Source organism: Dermacentor silvarum, chromosome 1 (assembly GCF_013339745.2).
Source record: "Dermacentor silvarum isolate Dsil-2018 chromosome 1, BIME_Dsil_1.4, whole genome shotgun sequence".
Lineage (NCBI taxonomy): Eukaryota > Metazoa > Arthropoda > Arachnida > Ixodida > Ixodidae > Dermacentor > Dermacentor silvarum.
Genome location: NC_051154.1, coordinates 136,276,294 through 136,294,783, shown reverse-complemented (window position 1 = coordinate 136,294,783; position 18,490 = coordinate 136,276,294). Strand labels below are relative to the sequence as shown.

At 48.2% G+C, this 18,490-nt stretch overlaps 1 protein-coding gene across 1 annotated transcript in view; it reads left to right on the top strand.

Annotated features, from left to right (window-relative positions):
* LOC119436082 (adenylate cyclase type 2) overlaps positions 1-18,490 on the top strand; it is a 650,431-nt gene that overhangs the window by 490,313 nt on the left and 141,628 nt on the right. The window contains exon 7 of the mRNA XM_037702828.2: positions 10,255-10,382. Coding sequence (XP_037558756.1) covers positions 10,255-10,382 — 128 coding nt within the window. The remainder of the gene's footprint in view (positions 1-10,254; positions 10,383-18,490) is intronic.

Here is an 18,490-nt window from a genome sequence, read left to right as displayed (position 1 = left end):
TTTACGTCACTTGCTGAACCATAACTCCCACGTTTAAGAAAATCACCTATGACACTGATTTTGAACTTCTACTGCCGGTACTATTGAGCAATTCTTCATAAGAGATGTAGAGAGGGCAGCGGATGTTAATTTAAACCCCGCGTGTGAACGCTCACAAAATATTGTTTGGGCTTCCAGAGGTTGGACTTACATTTTCAGTTTAGTTCTCGTATAGTCTTGTTGCACACGTTATCCTCTCCACCTCCTTTTGGTTCATTTCAAACGTCTGTGAGCATTTCTCCTACTGGTAGTTGACCGCCCCTGCATTGCCCGTGAATAGCTGGCGTATATAAATGGCTTCGTATATCTGGTATACAAGGACCTTGGTCTTTTTTGGTTTTGTTTATTTATTTTTTCTAGAACACTACGCCTAACCTTTCCAAAGAAGCTGAGCTTTGCACTTCTGCATTGTAAGTCCAACTTTTGTCATTTTTTTTTAAGTTCCGCCGGTGCTCCTGTTGACAGTTTCGTGCCGACTGCCATTCAAAAAGCGATCCAGTGGCGCACCGCTCCGGGGGCATTACACTCTCAGGCATAAGATGAAGTGCCGGTCTTTCTGGCTTTTTGACCTCAAGAGAGAAGAGTGCGTTTTTCTCAGCACCATCCATGTGGTGCGTGCTTCCCCTAAAGCAGTCCATTTTCACGCAGCTGCAATATAACAAGAAAAGCTGTACGACAAAAGTGGCTCAACCCCCCCCCCCCCCCCCGAAATCTGCCGAACGGACAGTAATGCAATCTCAGCAGCTACGCGTCGCGCAATGCTGCCTCGCCACGTGCTACTGGGGAGCAGTGTGCCCCGGCGCTTTGACACTGGAATCGGAGGGGCCGTTCGCATCGCGAATTCGATGCATTTTCGGAGCCTGGCGCGCTCCTGGCACGGCGCCCGCCCTAAATCGCGTCCTGTTTGTCTCGCCTCGAAGCGGCCGTCTCAGTTGTGCCCGCCATTTGTCCGAATGCAGCGAATACGGGGAGTGGCTCTGAGCGGGGCCTTATTTGGCGATTTGGTTCTCAAACCAGATGCATCGGGACGTCCTCGCGCGCGCGCGCGCGCGTGCGTCGTTATTTCACTGTTTTTCGGTGGTGTCGGGTGGCGCCATTTTCCGGCAACCCCGTTCCTACTCTTCCGTTCCGCTGTCAGGGCTCCTCGATCCTCCAAGTGAGATTTCCATGCGAGCCGCGCGGCCGTCGCCGCCGACTTGAAATGCGAGTGTCGTCGGGCTTCGAAAGGGGGGCGAGATCTCGAGTTACGAGAAAGGGAGAGCGATTCTCGAAACACAGTCGGAGACGACCAGGAAAATGTAAATCGTCGAGGGTCGACGTTTCGAAGCAACGCGAGTCCTGGATGCGCGCCGAAGCGAATGACATTAATTGTGACGCTGACCGCTGTAACCCGGGCGCGCGACTGCATCAGCTTTTAGCTTTCATTATGAGACCTGTTTTGAGGAGCGTGGTGAAATCTTTAATATCCAACCTCTTTTCCGTCAACTCTCAGCGAAAAATTCTTCTTTACTTTATTTATTGTAGTTTCACTGCTGGTGCTTAATTAGGACGAGAGTCTGAAAAGGCTGTCCTAGCGCTCACATTCCCGGAAAAAGCTCGCAGAGTAGTCATTACGCTTGAGTTAAAACTAACACATCCTGTAATGCATTAATTTAAGCTGCATTACCGACCGGAGACGCGCTGCGCAGGACAAAACAGAGCCAATGAAAGTTAGCAGCCTGAAAAAAGTACATGCGTTGTGCACTAGCTGTTTTGCGCTTAAGTTTGCCTGTGTTTCGGATGATCTTTTTTTTCTGACAGTGATTAAGTAATCACTTTCTTAGCAACTGCATCACTTCACGCAGCAGCATGACTCTTACGTGAGACATGTTGGTGGTCTGCTCACTTTGTCTTTACTGGACAGCGGTTTTACCTCAAATGCCTTTGGTGACTGCGCACTGCATGCATTTCTGATTTGGGAGTTCCGTGACTGCAGCTTTGCTTTACCCCAAGTTTTTGCTTTTGCTCGTCTATATGTCATGCTCATTCATTAGCGGCGTAGCTCTGGAAGGTTTGCCTTTAAAAACCTATATTCCTAGTTTTCAATTTCAATTAAAGCAGCCCTATCAACATCTTCATGGCTACTATGCTGCTTGTTAAACAGTGACACTCATTTTATTTATAAAAACAAGCCATGACGTCTTCGCATAAATATTAATGTTGCCTAAATGTTTGAAAGGATCGAAAACTCAGAAAAAGCGTAAATTTTATCGTGCAGATAACAAAAAATGGTGATAGAATTCACCCCGATGTTGTTTCTTAAAAGCCTCGTCTTTTTTTTTTTTTTTGTCACTGGAAGATAATCTTGCGGTCACATAGTGATGCTCTGCTATAAATCTGTCGATAGTAATCTTGTGATCGTACTATGTTACGTCGCGTCAATGTACGCGCCTCAGCCGTTCTCGAATGCATTCTGCTCTACGTCACAAGTTATTTCTGTGTGATCACTGAGGATTTTACATCTTGAAAAGCATTTCTGCGAAGTGCAGACGGTTTGTTTTGGAAAGTGGTGCTTCCTTCGCTACACGTATCGTTTATTCGCCTACTAGCACGACAAGTGAAAGGCTCATTACACTCCACGCCTTTTCTTCGCTGCTCCTCCTCTTTGGGCTCACGTTTTCTCCGCACGTCTGCCGAGGTCTGGCGACCAGAACCACTGTCCCTTCTGATGATGATGATGATGATGCACGGGATATTTTTTTGGCGCAAGGGCCACTGTCTCTTCTAAGCCACTGCTGGTAGTACAGACTATTTTCTAAGCCTGAAGCCGCATTGTCAAACAACAGTTCATTTTCTTGCTGCGGCAGATGTCTCTATTGTTCCCATTTACCTGTGTTGCCAGCGTCCGCAGACACAAAATCGTAAGACGTCGCTGTTCGGAAAATTCTGCGTGCTTAAAAGTTTTCACAGGCTTTTAGAAGTAGCCGCTGCAAGCCAAGCGTGTTCTACGCTAATTTATTAATTTTCTTAAAAGAAAAGCGCGCAATAAAGAAAATCATCGTCACGTGCTTGACTGCTTTGGGATCTGCAGACCTGCGATTATTCCCTACCATGCTTTAAATGGACATTGTGGTTAAGTAGGGGTTGAACAACGAAGGGGCGGGGGGGGGGGGGGGGTGTAGTTAAACAGAGGGCACTTTAGCAACGAAGCTCGCCGTTACCATTGAACGAATGCTGACTGATCACGGTAATCTCGGCATTGAACGAATGACTGTCCAGAGTAAAACAGTACACACCCCACTCCCTTGGTAAACCCCAGGCCTCTTTTCCCCTATTGTGATATCTGTTTATACAGCTGCCTGCTTCTAGACCTGGCAATAAATTCGTAATAAGCCTTGAATTCTTGAACCAGTGGCACGGATCTGTCCCATGTGTGCCTCTTTCCTTTTATTGCGACGCATTCTTTGGCTCATTTATTGCACTTTGCGGCAGGTGGGTTGGTAGGTTGCTAGGTACAGCTAGGTTCCTGTCTCGCCTCGATTTAATAAAAAAGTAATGTGGGATTGACGTTGGAATCGAACCACAGCCGTCGCCCCAAATAATGCTAAATAGCCGGGTACCTGCAAAATGCTTCGGATAACGTCGATTCTCAAAGTGCGTGGGATCTGCACAAATTTATCGTTTTTTTTTTCTTCTTTAAGAGCATCTTTAAATATTGTCGGTCTGCCGCTTCACATGCATAGTCCAATCGCATGTGGCTTACCTCCTTACATTTCGCTCCCCCCCCCCCTTCTCCTACTAAGTATGACAAGCGTTACTTGCAAGATCAATCGCGATGTTCAATTAGTTAATTAACAAAGCTTTACTAATACCTTCTTAGCCCAGCAAATCCCAAACACTATTCCACATCGAGAAAAATTGGAGCTTTATCACCTTTATATCTGGTCATGGAGAGTAAACTTGATCAAAAAAGATAAATGGTATTTGAATTGAAACTATTTTGTAGAGCGAATTATTACTTAGTGATTGTTTACTGAGCTGAAACTGAAACAATTGGCTATTTGAAAATCACGATTTTCCGAGCAAGTAATGTCGTTTTGTTCAAGTAATCCGTTTAAATACGTGGAATTCTGATATCTGTCATGGGCAATTGTAAAAAAATGTCGCAGTTTCGCCCGAAATGCGAAGCATCAATTGCGATAGCAAATTAGTATAGAGCTATTCGGAGTAGGCACTGTAGTTTTATCGGCTGCATAAACTTGGACGCATTCGCTTACTAACATAATTAACAAGCGTGGTGTCAGCGCGCACACTCAAACATGAATAGATCCCACTCGACCACCGCAGACAACCACTGTCAAAACGCTGGCAGCAAGCGCAGCCACCGCAGCGAGCCAAGGTTAATTCGTGCGGTCTATCGCATCAACGGAAACTGAGCGGCGAATGCACAGCGTATACAAAGGTCAGAGGCGTGTGGAGATCGCTTTCAAGATACGGTGCGCGCGACAGTCTGCACCGGCGCCAAGTACAAGCGCAGTTGTTGGCAGAGTAGAAGCTGCCCCCCCCCCCTTGCCTCCCGCGCTGCCTTCCCGCTTTCCTCCTTTCGCGTGGGAGACTGAGTGGCGAGTTCCCCTTGGGCCCGGTTGCAAGATACTCATTTGGTGCCGCAGCACAGTGTCGCCCCCCTCCCTCCCTCCCATACCCCCACGGCCTTTCGCGGGACGGAAGTCCCGTTTGCTCTCCGCCGTGCGTTCGCTCTCCTTGATAGCGCGCGTCCCCCGAGCGCTTTCACTCGCACATACGGTGCGCGGCGACGATTTTATCGCCCTTGGACTTTATACGGAACCTCACGGCGACGGCGACGCCGACGGCAGAAATCCACTTGAAGTGTACATATAATTGCTATCGCAGCAAAACATAGATACGAGGTACGTACGTTCAAAAAGTATCGAACCTTCTTCTTTCTTACGTAAACCAATGAAGTGCAGGAGGCTTCCTTCGGCGGACATATGGAGGGGGTATTCATCCGCATGCGTGAATTTTTTTCCGCCCGCAGAAAGCGTCAGTTGCTGGCAGTCGGCTTATGAGTGTGTAGGACGAGTAGTTAGCGCTTGTCGGATTTCAGTAAGTTGTAAAACGACAGAACAAGATGAGCAGCAATATTGCATCAAATTTTGACAAAAGCTTGGCGATCGCGCAAGTGGAAATCATTCGCAAGAGTCAACACGCTTTCGGGGACGATACCATAAGCACCTCACGGATAAATTAGTAGTACAACCGCTTCAAAGATGGATGCACATCAGTGGACAGCAAACCGCATTCAGACAGACCCTCAACAAGCAATGAGAATGTCATTGAGCAAGTGCGGACGTTGGTCATGGAGGACCGTCGCATCACAGTCCAAGAACTTGAGAACGAGATAGGGGTAATCATTGGATCAGTACATTCAATTTTGGCCGATGATTTGAGCATGAGGAGAGTGTCCGCGAAATTCGTACCCAAACTGCTAACAATAGATCAGAATCAACACCGTCTGGAAATCATAGAGGACCTGCTGGGCAATCCAAACTGTAACCTGAACTTTCTGAACATCGAGATCACAGGCGATGAGTCGTGGGTTTATGGGTACTTCCCAGAAACCAAGATGCAGTCATCACAATGAAAACGTCCGACATCCCCGAGGCCAACAAAAAGCACGGCAGGTCCGCAGCAATATCAAGGTCATGCTGACCATTTTCTTCGACTCCCGTCGAGCTGTGTATCATGAGTACGCACCACAAGGCCCACAAAAAATACTACCAGGATGTCCTTCGTCGCCTTCGTGATGCTGTGCGACGCAAACGACCTGATCTGTGGGCAGCAAAAACTTGGCAGCTCCATCATGATAACGCACCCGCCTATTCTGCACATCTGTGCCCGTATTCACAAAGAACTCTTACAATGAAATTGTTCGTATGAGAAACTTTCAGCCAGTCATGAGGCTTGACATGTCATTAGCAAAGACGGCTGGCCAATGGCAAAGAATTCTTACGAGTAAAAAGCTATGTGAATTCGGCCACTGATTCTTTCTTCGCCAAACACAACATTCGTGGGTTAGTCAGGCTCCCTACTCCCACAACATGGCTCCTTGCGACTTTTGGCTATTTCCAGTATTGTACACGTTCCTCTAAAACAGGAACGAAAGCTTGTTCTTCGTTCCTTCCCAATATTGAAACGAGTTACCGTTACAAGTTCCTTTAATGCAAAAGAAACGCATTCCAGTTATACTTCGAACATTGAAACGTGCCCTTACATTAACGTTACATTTTATGATTCTTTAATTAAAATATAGTGTCGGATAATCCTGAGGCGAAATAAAATATGCAATTTAAAACTCGCATAGAACTACGTATATTATGCGAATTTGAACATCGCCGGCAGCAGATTATCTGGAAATAAAAAGAATCGAAAGAAACGCTCCTATAAGAATTTTTTCAGGGAGCGCCGGACATACTCCAGACATGTCTAACTGCGACTTTGGTGCTCGTCTAGTGCAAGTGCAACACATATGGCACTTTGCACTTCGGTCTTCAAATGCGCAGTCAAGATACTGCGCTTCAGATGTGGAAATAGAAAGTTACTCACATGCACCAATATAATTAAATTTCTTGCACAAGAAGCCACATCGAAAGAAGCGATACATAGGTATTTAATGAATGCTAATTCAATATTGCAGTATGAGTGGGAAACAAAAATGTCTAGAATACATATTGGCAACTTAGTTAAGTCCCTTGTTTGAACTCAGCAAGAGTTGCATCTCTATGTTGGTGCCTAAACGGCGAATCCGTTTTTCAAGCGAAGCTTGCATTGCCTCACGAGTATTGACGGTGGTGTCACGCTAAAACATTATTGAAAGCGTGTCGAAAACTCGCGTCTTGTTCCCTTGCTATACACCAAAATTGGCATGGATGGGTACGAATGTATGACTAACATGACTGATGGGTCATGACATCAATAACATCACATGCTCGTCAGTTACGTCACGATTAACGATAATAAAATCACGTGTGGCGCATACTCGCATTGGATATGCGCGTATAATCCAGGGACAAGAAAGAAAGAAAGAAAGAAAGAAAGAAAGAAAGAAAGAAAGAAAGAAAGAAAGAAAGAAAGAAAGAAAGAAAGAAAGAAAGAAAGTGGGGCACATACCGGGGCCGGACATTTCAGCTCCGCTCCCAGAGTAGAACTGGTGCGGGAAAAGCTGCGCGGGCGCCGGATCACGTGACGTGCTCGACCAATCAGGGTGGTTTGGTGTCTCACGAGCAAGGAAAGGAAAGGGGATTTACGCACGCTCCGCGGGGCTTTCCTCGCCTCAGATCAGTTTCGGGGTCCAGATTGAAGGGCCACGCGTGGTGCGTTCCGCCGAGGAGCAGGCTGCGTTTTAGCGACTGCGCCGCGAACTGGCTCAGGAAAGAGCTCGCCGTCGACGCGCCGATTTTAGCGAGATGGCTTCCGAAGCCCAGGCTAAACGTCAGCGAAGAGCCGCGGATCCGAGTTGCGGAAGCGCGATGTTGAGGCCAAACGTCAGCGAAGAGCCGCCGACCCTGAGTTTAGGGCAAACGAAGTAGAACGCCTGTGACAGCGTGGTCTTGTCGCAAGCTTTGCTTACCCCCATTTTCTCGATAGGGGAAGGGCTGGTGATTTTTTCGTCAGCACTTCGCTGTCAGTGTTGAAGATCCGTTTCACCGAAGCGCTTGAGGGTAATGCCGTGTTGTACTTGAGGAAAAGGTGGTTCAGTCACTCACAGTTCTTCATCTGCGACAGCGGGTAGTCAACTGGTACCAGCAAGTACCGCGACAGCTCATCCTGTGCCTCGGCTGGAAGGGTTCGGTGCCCGTGAGGACTGGAAACTTTCAATCCGCCGCGAAGTCCCTCGAGTGGTACTGCGATCCTGACGTCATGGTTCCTTTGCGGCAGGCCGGCATGGAGGAAAGAAAATACAGGATGGAGCGTCACGTGACAATCTTGAAGCCTAGTAATAAAAAATACAACGGAAAACTCACGAAAAAATGACTCACAGTCACGTGACCGGCAAGCGGTAGTTCTTTGCGTCTCACGTGGTCGCCCATCCGCCCTGCGTGATGTGCTGCGTACGTGCGTGCGTCTGTTCAATGCCGTGGAACGTTTACAGAAGGAACGTCGTTCCCTCTGCCGTTCCTTCATAAACGTAACGAGTTACCGCTACAGTTCCACCGACCGTTAATGGAACAGTGGCGTTCCTCCGTTCCTCCCAAAAGGAACTAGTTCCAGTAACGCCGTTCCTTGGAACGCCGTTCCGTACGACACTGGAGCCTATTTCCCAAGCTGAAAATGCCGCTGAAAAAGACCCGATTTGAGTCAAGAGAAGACATCATGCGAAATGCGATAGCCTGGCTGATCACCATTGCAAATGACGCGTTCCAGAGGCGTTTCCAAGAGTGGCGGGAGCGCTGGGAAAAGTGTGTGCATTACCAAGGAGACTACTTTGAAGGGGATTAGGGTTTTGTACCTCCTAATCACAAAATGTATTTCTGCTGACCATAGGTTTGATGCTTTTTTAACACACCTCGTACGTTGAGGGACAGAAATACGGTAAACATTCTCGGTTGATGGTTTCCAGCAACCCACGGGAAAGCAAAGTATTAAATGTTGTTTGAACATTATCGCGTATATTTTCTTCGTAATTTAGCTAGTTAGGTACTTAGTTAGTTAGTTAGTTAGTTAGTTAGTTAGTTAGTTAGTTAGTTCGCTTGTTTGTTTGTTTTCATAAAAGATTCATTGGCGGTGTCCTGCAAGGACGCTACGAGTTCAAGGAACGGCGAGGCAGCGTGGGGAACCGTCTCGAAAGACACCAGGACCAGCAGCGCGAGCCGAGCGAGCCGAGCGTTGGCGATGCTGCTGGACGCAGGCGCTTGTTATTCATAATCGCCCCCGCAGAAAAAGAGCCATCCTGGCCACCCAAGAGGTTGGAGGGAGAGGGTCGTGGTAGGGCTTGAGACGCTCCACGAGGACGAAGTCACGTCCACGCCGGCCCATGTCGGCAGAAGGAGAAAGTGGCTCGATGGTAAAATTCACCAGGAACGTTTACTCCAAGACGCGGTAAAGCCCTTCGTACTTTGGGACGAGTTTCGAGGAAAATCCCGGGAGTTTGGTAAGGGACAGCCAGCCATACAAGAGACCCAGGGGCATACGTGGGATTTGGAAGTGAGTCGGCGCGGCATTCCTTCTGGCGCTGTCGTTCTTGTGACGTAAAGGTGCGTGCGAGCTGGCGGCACTCTTCAGCTTGTCGGGCAGCTTCGTACACAGGTGGGCACTCCGAAGCGTCAGGACGGTAAGGAAGGAGAGTGTCGATGGTATGCAAAGACTCCCGTCCATACAGGAGGAAGAAAGGTGAAAATCCCTGTAGTAGCTTGTATCGCGCGTTGTAGGCAGACGACAGGACGGCTCCTGAGTGAAGGGGACCAAACAAAGTTGACGGGCAACTTCCTCACGCACGAAGTCTTTAATCTGCTGAAGCAGTGGAGAGTGGTCGGAAACGGCAACGAGACTCGATAGCGAGTCGGCGGTCGACAGAGGCGGCCGAGTCAGGGTGCGTTGCTTCTTCAACTCATCGTAGCTCTGACATAAGGTGACAACTTCAGAAACGGTGCATAGATTCCTGGCCAGGAGCATCTGGAACGCGCCGTCATGGATGCCTTTGAGGATGTGCTGAATTTTATCAGCTTCGGGTATGGCGGCGTTGACACGTTTACAAAGATCGACGACTTCTTTATTGTTGCTCGTGAAAGTTTCACCAGTCTGCTGTGCACGCGCGCGCAAGCGCTGTTCAGCGCGTAGTTTGCGGACAGCAGGTCGAACAAACACTTCAGTGAAAGACGTCTTGAAAGTTGACCATGTCGGATGTCGTTGTCGTGGTTATGGAACCAGAGTTGGGCAATGCCAGTAAGATAAAATATGACGTCTTCTTCTTCACAGTTTGTTTGTTTGTTTCTTTCTTTCTTTCTTTCTTTCTTTATTTATTTCTTTATTTCTTTCTTTATATACTTACATACGTGTGAGAGTGTGCAAGGGCAATATTGCGAAATCGCTGTCTCTGAGAGGATTAAGGCATCGATCACCAGTGGCAGGTGACTAGGTTCGCTTTTTTGCTACTACTCTTGAGAATGAGAGGCAACGCAGGCCATCACAGTGCGGGCTTATTTTTTTTTTTTTTTACAGGAGAACCACTGCATGCGGATCAAGATCCTCGGTGACTGCTACTACTGTGTGTCCGGTCTTCCGGTCTCCAGGCCTAGCCACGCCTACAACTGCGTCAGGATGGGCCTACAAATGATCGAGGCCATACGGTAGGTGGTGCTTTCTCTCCGACCGTGGTTCATAAACATCGAAACTATTCAGCTCACTGTCGTATACAGCGTGACTGTCTCGTGCATGCATTTTCTGTGACGAAAGGGCGCGTTGTTTATTACTCACCGTTAGCGACAGTGCCAATGACCGAGCTCTCATAGAGTGCTGGAGGTTCTGGCGCATTGTAGGCTGGGAGATGTAGGCGCACTGTGACTTTGACAAGCGTTATTCAAATACCATGCAGCGTTCAAGACTTAGTACAAGAAAGGCAGCATACGGAAAGAAATTAATGCGGATGAAAATTGTGAACACACACGCAATGGTAGCCAATGACGCTAATGATGCCAACAAGGTAATGACGGAAGGCTAAAAGAATGGAAAATTAAAAGAATCGTTAAAAAGTGCTCCGGATTTCTTTTGTTATTTTTTATAAAACAAACCGCCGGATAAATTTATCTTTACTTCAGTATCGTTTTTTTTCCCTATGTTAAGAGCATATCAAAATAACGTCCCAACTCTGCTAGGTCAGCGTTGTGTTCCACCGCTCGTCCAGAGAAGATCCTTGCCTATACCAGCTGCGTGCATGTCTTGAGTGCGCCTTTCTCTCCGGACAACTTAAACCGACTGGACTCGTGGCCGTTCTCTGAGTCAAAGATACTCGGACCGAGGCCACACCCGTCACTCGTACAAAGAGCGATTCGTGCACTAGTACAGTACTTGAAGTGCATTGGTTTGAAAGACCACTTATAGTGCCCCTATTCTCCCTTTCCCTTACCCACAGTACAGGGTAGCAAACCAGACGCTCGTCTGATTGAACTTTCTGCCATTCCTCTCCTTGCTTTCTCTCTTTCTTTCTTGAGTCACCGCCCGCCAACTATTCCAACAAAATGTCATCATCATCATCAGCCTATATTTTATGTCCACTGCAGGACGAAGGCCTCTCTCTGCGATCTCCAATTACCCCTGTCTTGCGCTAGCGTATTCCAACTTGCGCCTGCAAATATTCTAACTTCATCATCCCATCTGGTTTTCTGCCGACTTCGACTGCGCTTCCCTTCTCTTGATATCCATTCTGTAACCATAGCTGTCCACCGGTTATCTATCCTACGCATTACATGGCCTGCCCAGCTCCATTTCTTCCGCTTAATGTCAACTAGAATATCGGCTATCCCCGTTTGTTCTCTAATCCACACCGTTCTCTTCCTGTCTTTTAACGTTCATCCTAAGATTTTTAGTTCCATCGCTATTTGTGCGGTCCTCAACTTGTTCTCGAGCTTCTTTGTTAACCTCCAAGTTCCAACAAAATGTATGTGTTGCTTATTACCTATTGCATACTGACGCAGTTTTTTTGACAGACTGAATTAATTCGTGTGCCGTGGGGGGCATGTTTCAGTTCATAGTGGTCCAAACGCCTCAGATGTTCCACACACTGCAGTACACATTTTTACTGAAATTTGGTCGGATTTAAGTTCTTAGGCATCTAGCAACATCTGCTGAACAGCATGAGTGGTGTAGGTGGTGCCGTGCTGTAAATTCGTCGTAGTCTGACTTTACTTTTTCAGGCGTGTCATATTTTTCCGGCTCACCCCCCGGCCCGGCCCTTCTTCCCATCTTTCTTTCTGTATTCCTATCCCCTCCATCCCGAAGACCTGGCAGGTCTTGTGCCTTTTCCGGTGGTTGGCTTCTGAACCTAGTTTGGAAGGATAAAATAAATCCCTAACAACAATTAGGCATTTCAGAACCTAGTTTGGTTCGCAAATCGAATAGTCCTAAATTCTCTTTTTTGTCTTCGCCGCGTGGCTCATTTCTTTCGGCGGTACTGTACACTCTACGTTTCAGGTGACTTCCCGTATTGCTGCGGACTATTTGTCAGCTGAGAAGCCCCCCCCCCCCCCCCCCCCAATTCTGTATCCACACAGAATAATAATGATCGACACATGGGCGAGTGTTATGCATCATTATACCAATAACGCCGGAGAACAAGTACATAACAGGCAACTCATTCACCTTCCCAAAATATTCAAATAGTTCAGCTTCTTTCCCTTAATATACTAAGATGATATGGTAGAATAGACTAGAGAGTTATGATAAAGCAACTCCATCACACTTTAACCTGGAAGACAACAAAGATGTCGCACTCTGCTAATGCCTTTTGATCTACTTGGCATAGAGTTTATTCTACACAAAAAGAAACATTACTGTGCCGCCTGCGAATATGCGTTTCATTTACAAACTCCTATTCATTCCTAATTGGAATTGCGGACAGTGCCAACTGCAGCACATGTGGTGTTGAGGAAACCACCAGCCACCGTCCGAAGGAGTGCCCTTCGGACGGCTTTGGGGCACTTAGACGTCAGGCCTTTTACGGGGATCTTGGGCCCGTGGCCTCGTGCGTCTGCTATGTGCAGGGCTACAAAGGCGCTGCTGCGTTTTTTGAGGTGCGCTGGCCTGTATGACCGCCTGTGACGAAACTCAGTGATGAACGCTTGACTGTGTAAATGTGCAGGTGTGAACTTCTCTCTTCCCTCTCTTTCAATTCCTTTTCCCCCTTCCCCAATGCAGGGTAGCCTACCGGGCTCAGCCTGGTTAACCTCCCTGCCTTTCCCGTATGATTTACGGCTTATGACTTATGACCGTACGACCACCATCGGTCTGGGCTCAACTAGGTCGAAATTCTTTGTGGTTCCCGATCGAGGAAGCCAACAAGGGTCCATTCTCTCCCCGCTCCTATTTAATTATTTAATCTGGGAATGCGTAAACTCACACTGTAACTGGATGCGAAGCAAGCGCTAGGGAGCGCCATTTAGGCTGACGATATTGCGCTGCGGGCAAATCGGGGATCCTACGGGGATAAGCAGAAGCTTCTTCAATGGGCAATCCAACAGGTCGAGACCTTCATGCAAGGAGCCGGCATAACATGTACCCCAGAGAAGTCTGAATTTATTCGAATAAGAGCAAAGTACGCGAGACGAGAAAATCGCCTGAGTTTCGAACTGCTCTTTGGCGGGGGGCGTGTAAGAGAGGTGAATAAACTGCGCGTCCTGGGATTATGGATCCAACAAACGGCCGGAGTAGCGCACACGCTCCGCCTCCTCAACGGTACTACACAAAACGTAGCTAACGTGATCTGTAGGGTTACGCGAACCCGCGAGGGCTTCTCGGAAGAAGAAACGATCCGACTGCTACACACCTTTGTCATCAGTAGGATTACGTACGCACTCCCCTTCTAAAGCATTACCAAGCAGGAGCTCAACCAGCTTGAAGTCATCATTCGGCGGGCATTTAAAGCTGCTCTAGGGCTCCCGGAAAATACGAGTACAGAACGTTTCGAGAAATTGGGAATCCACAATACCTTCGAGGAATATGCGACGGCCACCCTCATCACGCAAAGGCAACGGCTGGGCGCATCAACGCAGGGTCGGGCCATATTAACTAAACTTGGCTTTGCACTCCGCCCCCAGTTCAGTGCAGAAGAGACTGTGCAGATGACATGGGAAGTCAGGCAGCGCATAATGGTGTCCCCAATTCCGAAAAATATGAGTCCGAGATATCATGCGGGGCGCCGGAAGGCCCGAGCGAGAACCTTGCACCAGAGATTTAGAGGACAACCGGACAACCAAACGGGCAGGGACAAGTATACGGTGGTGGCCACAAACCAAAATCGTGTGAAGCTGCATCGGTCAGGGCTAAATCTGTCAGCTCAGCAGAAGCCGCAGCGATTGCACTTGCAATTAGGGACGCGGAGAATAGGGATGTATCTGCGGTCATACCCATGCACTCACAAACCGCCTGTCGCCTGTATCTCTCCGGGACGGCGCCGCGCTTAGTACTAAAAATTCCGGGGAGTCAAATTACGGGATTCCACAACCTCACTTGGTGCCCCGCACACGAGGGCATGGAGAGCAACACAAGGGCGGACCGGCGAGGTCGCGTACTAAGCATCTGATCTGCGGACCGACCTAGTGACGAGCCCCTCTTCTCACCGCGCGACATCCTCGAACACCAATGACAGGAGCGGAGGCAATATGGACGCCCTCACCCAAAGTTGAACAGTCAACAGCCGAGGAACTGGCGTCGACTTCAAACACACACTTACCCAAACCTACATACACTTAGCCGTATTCACCAAACACGATACACCGACGAATGCCCGTGGTGCGGGCACACGCCAAACGTTACGGCACATCACGTGAGATATGCCCAAACAGACCGACATATATAAACTCCACACAACTAAAAATACAAGATTTTAACAGGTAGTGAGAGGCGCGACTTGCCGACGAGGATCAGGACAGCCAACTGGCTCTCCTGGACCAGGCCCAGCGAGCCGCTCGCGCCAGTGGAGCCCTGGACTAGGGGCCCCAACCACGGGACCTCAAATTTTGTTTTATCCATTAAAGTCTCTCTTTCTCTCTCTCTCTCTCTCTCTCTACACAAGACCGGCCAATGATAAAGACATTTTTTTTTTTTTGGAAACGGCACTTTCCTCGAAGGGTACTGTCGCTGAAGGTCTTTCGATATCCTCTCTTAGACTCGCTGAAGCCGCGTTCTCTTTTCCCGCATTGTTTACCATGGAGAAAAAGAGGGGCTGCGAACTTTTAGACAGCGTTGACGCTTCCTTAGACAGCACGCGGAAGTGGCGGCGCGCGTTATTAAACGCAACGAGTGCCTCTTGGGCCACCCATTTCCCGAGCTCTCAGCCTGCTGCTTTAACATCATTACCGGCGTGAATTATTTATGAGGCGCCCCAGGCGTCACGTACAGTTTTGCTACTGACCCTATCGCTGGGCATAAACGTGTTTCTTCCCGCGAAGCGAGTGGGTATGGGTGCGCAAAAGTTGCTCATTCTGTTTTGTGGCCTCTTCATTATTAGCGCGCTGAGGCACCCATTGCGGAAGCGTGCGACTTTCCAGGGCCACCGTATCTCTGTAGGCCCCACGCGTGCAACTGCTCCTGTTTAGTAATAAAGGTGCCATAAACGCCGGAGCCGTGCGCTATGCGCGCACAGGAAACTAATAAAGTTATGCCCCACGCTCAACAAAATTAAGCATCGGTGGCCGCGCATGTCTGCTGCTGATTATGAATTACAACAGCTGTTCTGGGCATCTTGCGAGCAATGCGTTGGAAGAAAAAAAAAGAAAAGGAAGCCAGGAATTGGAAATAACTACTGCGCACTTTCATTTAAGGATAATTATCTTATCATGAGCACCAATGATCCTTTAGAAACGATTGACATGACAAAATAAGATGCGCGGGAACTCTGTGTTACCAGCATTGATAAATAATATAGAAAAAAATATAGATTGAGTAGGGTAAGAATAACTCTTGTTCGAAGAACGTGTAGAAGCGCAGCATGTTAACGCGAGCTCTAGCAGCGCTGTTTTAAATAGCATGCGCATTTCTTGTGCGCATTGTAGCGCATACGGCTGTTGAATTATCTCGACCTATTTCAAAGAGCCGTTTGAAAACAATCACGGCTTGCGATACAAAGAACTCTTTGAAAACAATCGCTGCTTGCGAGTAAGTGTTGGCGGCCACTCGTTATGTCGAATAAGGCGATAAGACATGACGCTGGCCGGTGATACAATCTGTTTCGATGAACCAAAGCCCGTATTCACGAAGGATCTCTTACGCTATAAGGCGGTTCTTGAGAAAATGCGCTGACTATTCAAGATCGCGAATATATTAGCACAGGTGGTCGGCCACTGACAAATAGTTCAGAAAACATTTGTGAATTTGTCGAGATGTTTGTAAACATTCGGCCCTTTGTGGTTGAAGACATTGACAGGGGCAGTCCATTATGCGCCTTTTATTTTTCTTTCTTCCATGCTCGCCATAGCCACACGAGTTCCAGCGAACCCTGGCTCTTAAACAAGTAGCAATTGCACTCAAGTTAGCAATTGGAAGACCTTTGAAATCCTTGACCTCTATTCACAAAGCTGCTCGCGTGCCAGAGCGGTTCTTATGAACAGGCGCCAATCAATCGGGATAGCTAACGTGAAATTAGCGAGCGCGACCGGCAAATAATGAACGGCTCTTATAAGAAGGAGTTCATTTGCTTACTCAGCCCCAATTCCCTGTTCGTTTGTGTTTTTAAAACGTTGTACAAGACCTATTTATAATGAAGAAAGAACGCAGCGTCATTTCTCGAAAACAAACTTGTCACGACTCAGCGTAATCCACGCTTAGCAAAGTTATTCACTGCCTATCAAACACAGGGTGCTTCCTTTGGTCACCCTGTTCCCGTGGATCAAAATGACCAAACGTGTACAGTTTCGCAGTCAGACATAAGCAAGCATACAGTACGGAAAGCTGAAAATGAGCTCTGACATTGCCTGCAACAGCGTTGCCTATTCCGTAGTGCATATTAAAGATCTGCGATAGTTTCTTCGGCACATCAAAATGTCACCGGTCTGTACTAGCTTCTATTTCAACCTTGCGCTGCTCGCTTTTCAGGTTTCTTTTTATTATTATTATTATTCACCGTTATACTATTCATTACGTCATGTGTATACGCGGGATCATCAGCGATGGACAGAAATGCTTAGCGATTGCATCGTGATACTGGCACAGAATATTGAGGCGATATGTCCTTCATAAATACAGGACATCAGGGCTAGTATTCACAAAGAGCTCTTACACTATCAATTATTTGTCAGAAGAAAGGCAGTCCAGTCCTGATGCTGGACATGTTATTAGCGAAAGTGGCTGGCCAATAGCAAAGGACACTTAGAAAGGAAAAGATACGCGAATTCGGCGCCAGTTGTGTCGGGTGATACGATACTTGAAATTTGCACATTTAGGTGCTTCGCTACATTCGTGTATTCATCATTATTGCTCCACTGCAGGGGCCGCTGCAAGTTTAGAAAATAGTTGGCAGACAAAATCATAACTACTTCGAAGAGATCTCGTTCCTTTCTAATTACATTGCAAGAGCCCGTGGGATCGACATTGGAAAACGTATTTTCGTATGCGGGCAGTGGGTGTTCTCACTACTGCGCCACGATAGTTCCGTCATAGTGCCGGATCCTAAAACTCGTAAGGGAAAAAAATGTCACAGTTTCGCCCTAAGGGCGAAGCAATGAATGCGATAGCAACACAGCAATGTCATACGAAGTAAGGTGAGCGGCTTTGGTAGCAATGTGAATTGTAGTGAACATGAGCTGATTAAGTAAGCAGGTGTGCTGCGGCGTAAGTAGACCGACATGAAGAGAGACTCGATGACCACGAGAAGGCGCGTATGAAACGGTGGTGTTGATGAGAAGCGCTTCCCGTGGGCAGCGCGTGCGAAGGGACACACCTGTAGTGCTGCACTGCCGATCCGGGCAGCATTGCATGTGTAGCGTGCGTTGGAAAATGTGGCCCGACTATTACTAACTGAATGAACAAGCGTGGTGTTAGCACGCACAAACAAACATGAACAGATCACACTGAATGACTGCAGACAACGACTGTCAAAACGCTGGCAGCAAGCATACGCCGCAGCGGGCGAAGGTACGTGCGGTCTATCGCTTCAACGGAAACTGAGCGGCGAATGCACAGCGCATAAAGGTCAGAGCCGTGTGGAGATAAGAGACGGTGCGGGCGAGCGAGCGAGCGACGAGCGCGGCTGTTGGCAGAGCAGAAGTGCCCCCCCCCCCCCCCCCGCGCTCCCTCCGGCGCTGGCTTCCCGCTTCCTTGCTTGCGCGTGGGTGATTGAGTGCGTTCGCTCTCCGTGATAGCGCGCGTCCCCGCACGCTTCCGCTCGGTCATACGGCGCGCTGCGAAGATTTTATCTATAGGGAACCTCACGGCGACGGCGACGACGACGGCGGAAATCCGGTTGAAGTGTCCATATAATTGCTATCGCAATAAAAGTTTTCTGTGACGGATTTGGGAGTTATCACTGCTGAACGTAAGGCATCGAAGTGCGGAAACGCGCAGACTAACTGTCAAGCGTCGGAAACTCACTAACAGCGTCAGCTCGTTTAAACAATGTGGCCGAAGCTCAACGTTTGTCGCTCACTTAAGGTTCCTTCAGATTTCGCGCTCGGTCTTTGTACTGGTGCGATTTCATTGTACATCAACATTTCGCGTTCTCATCCTACGAACACATGTCGCGCTCTCG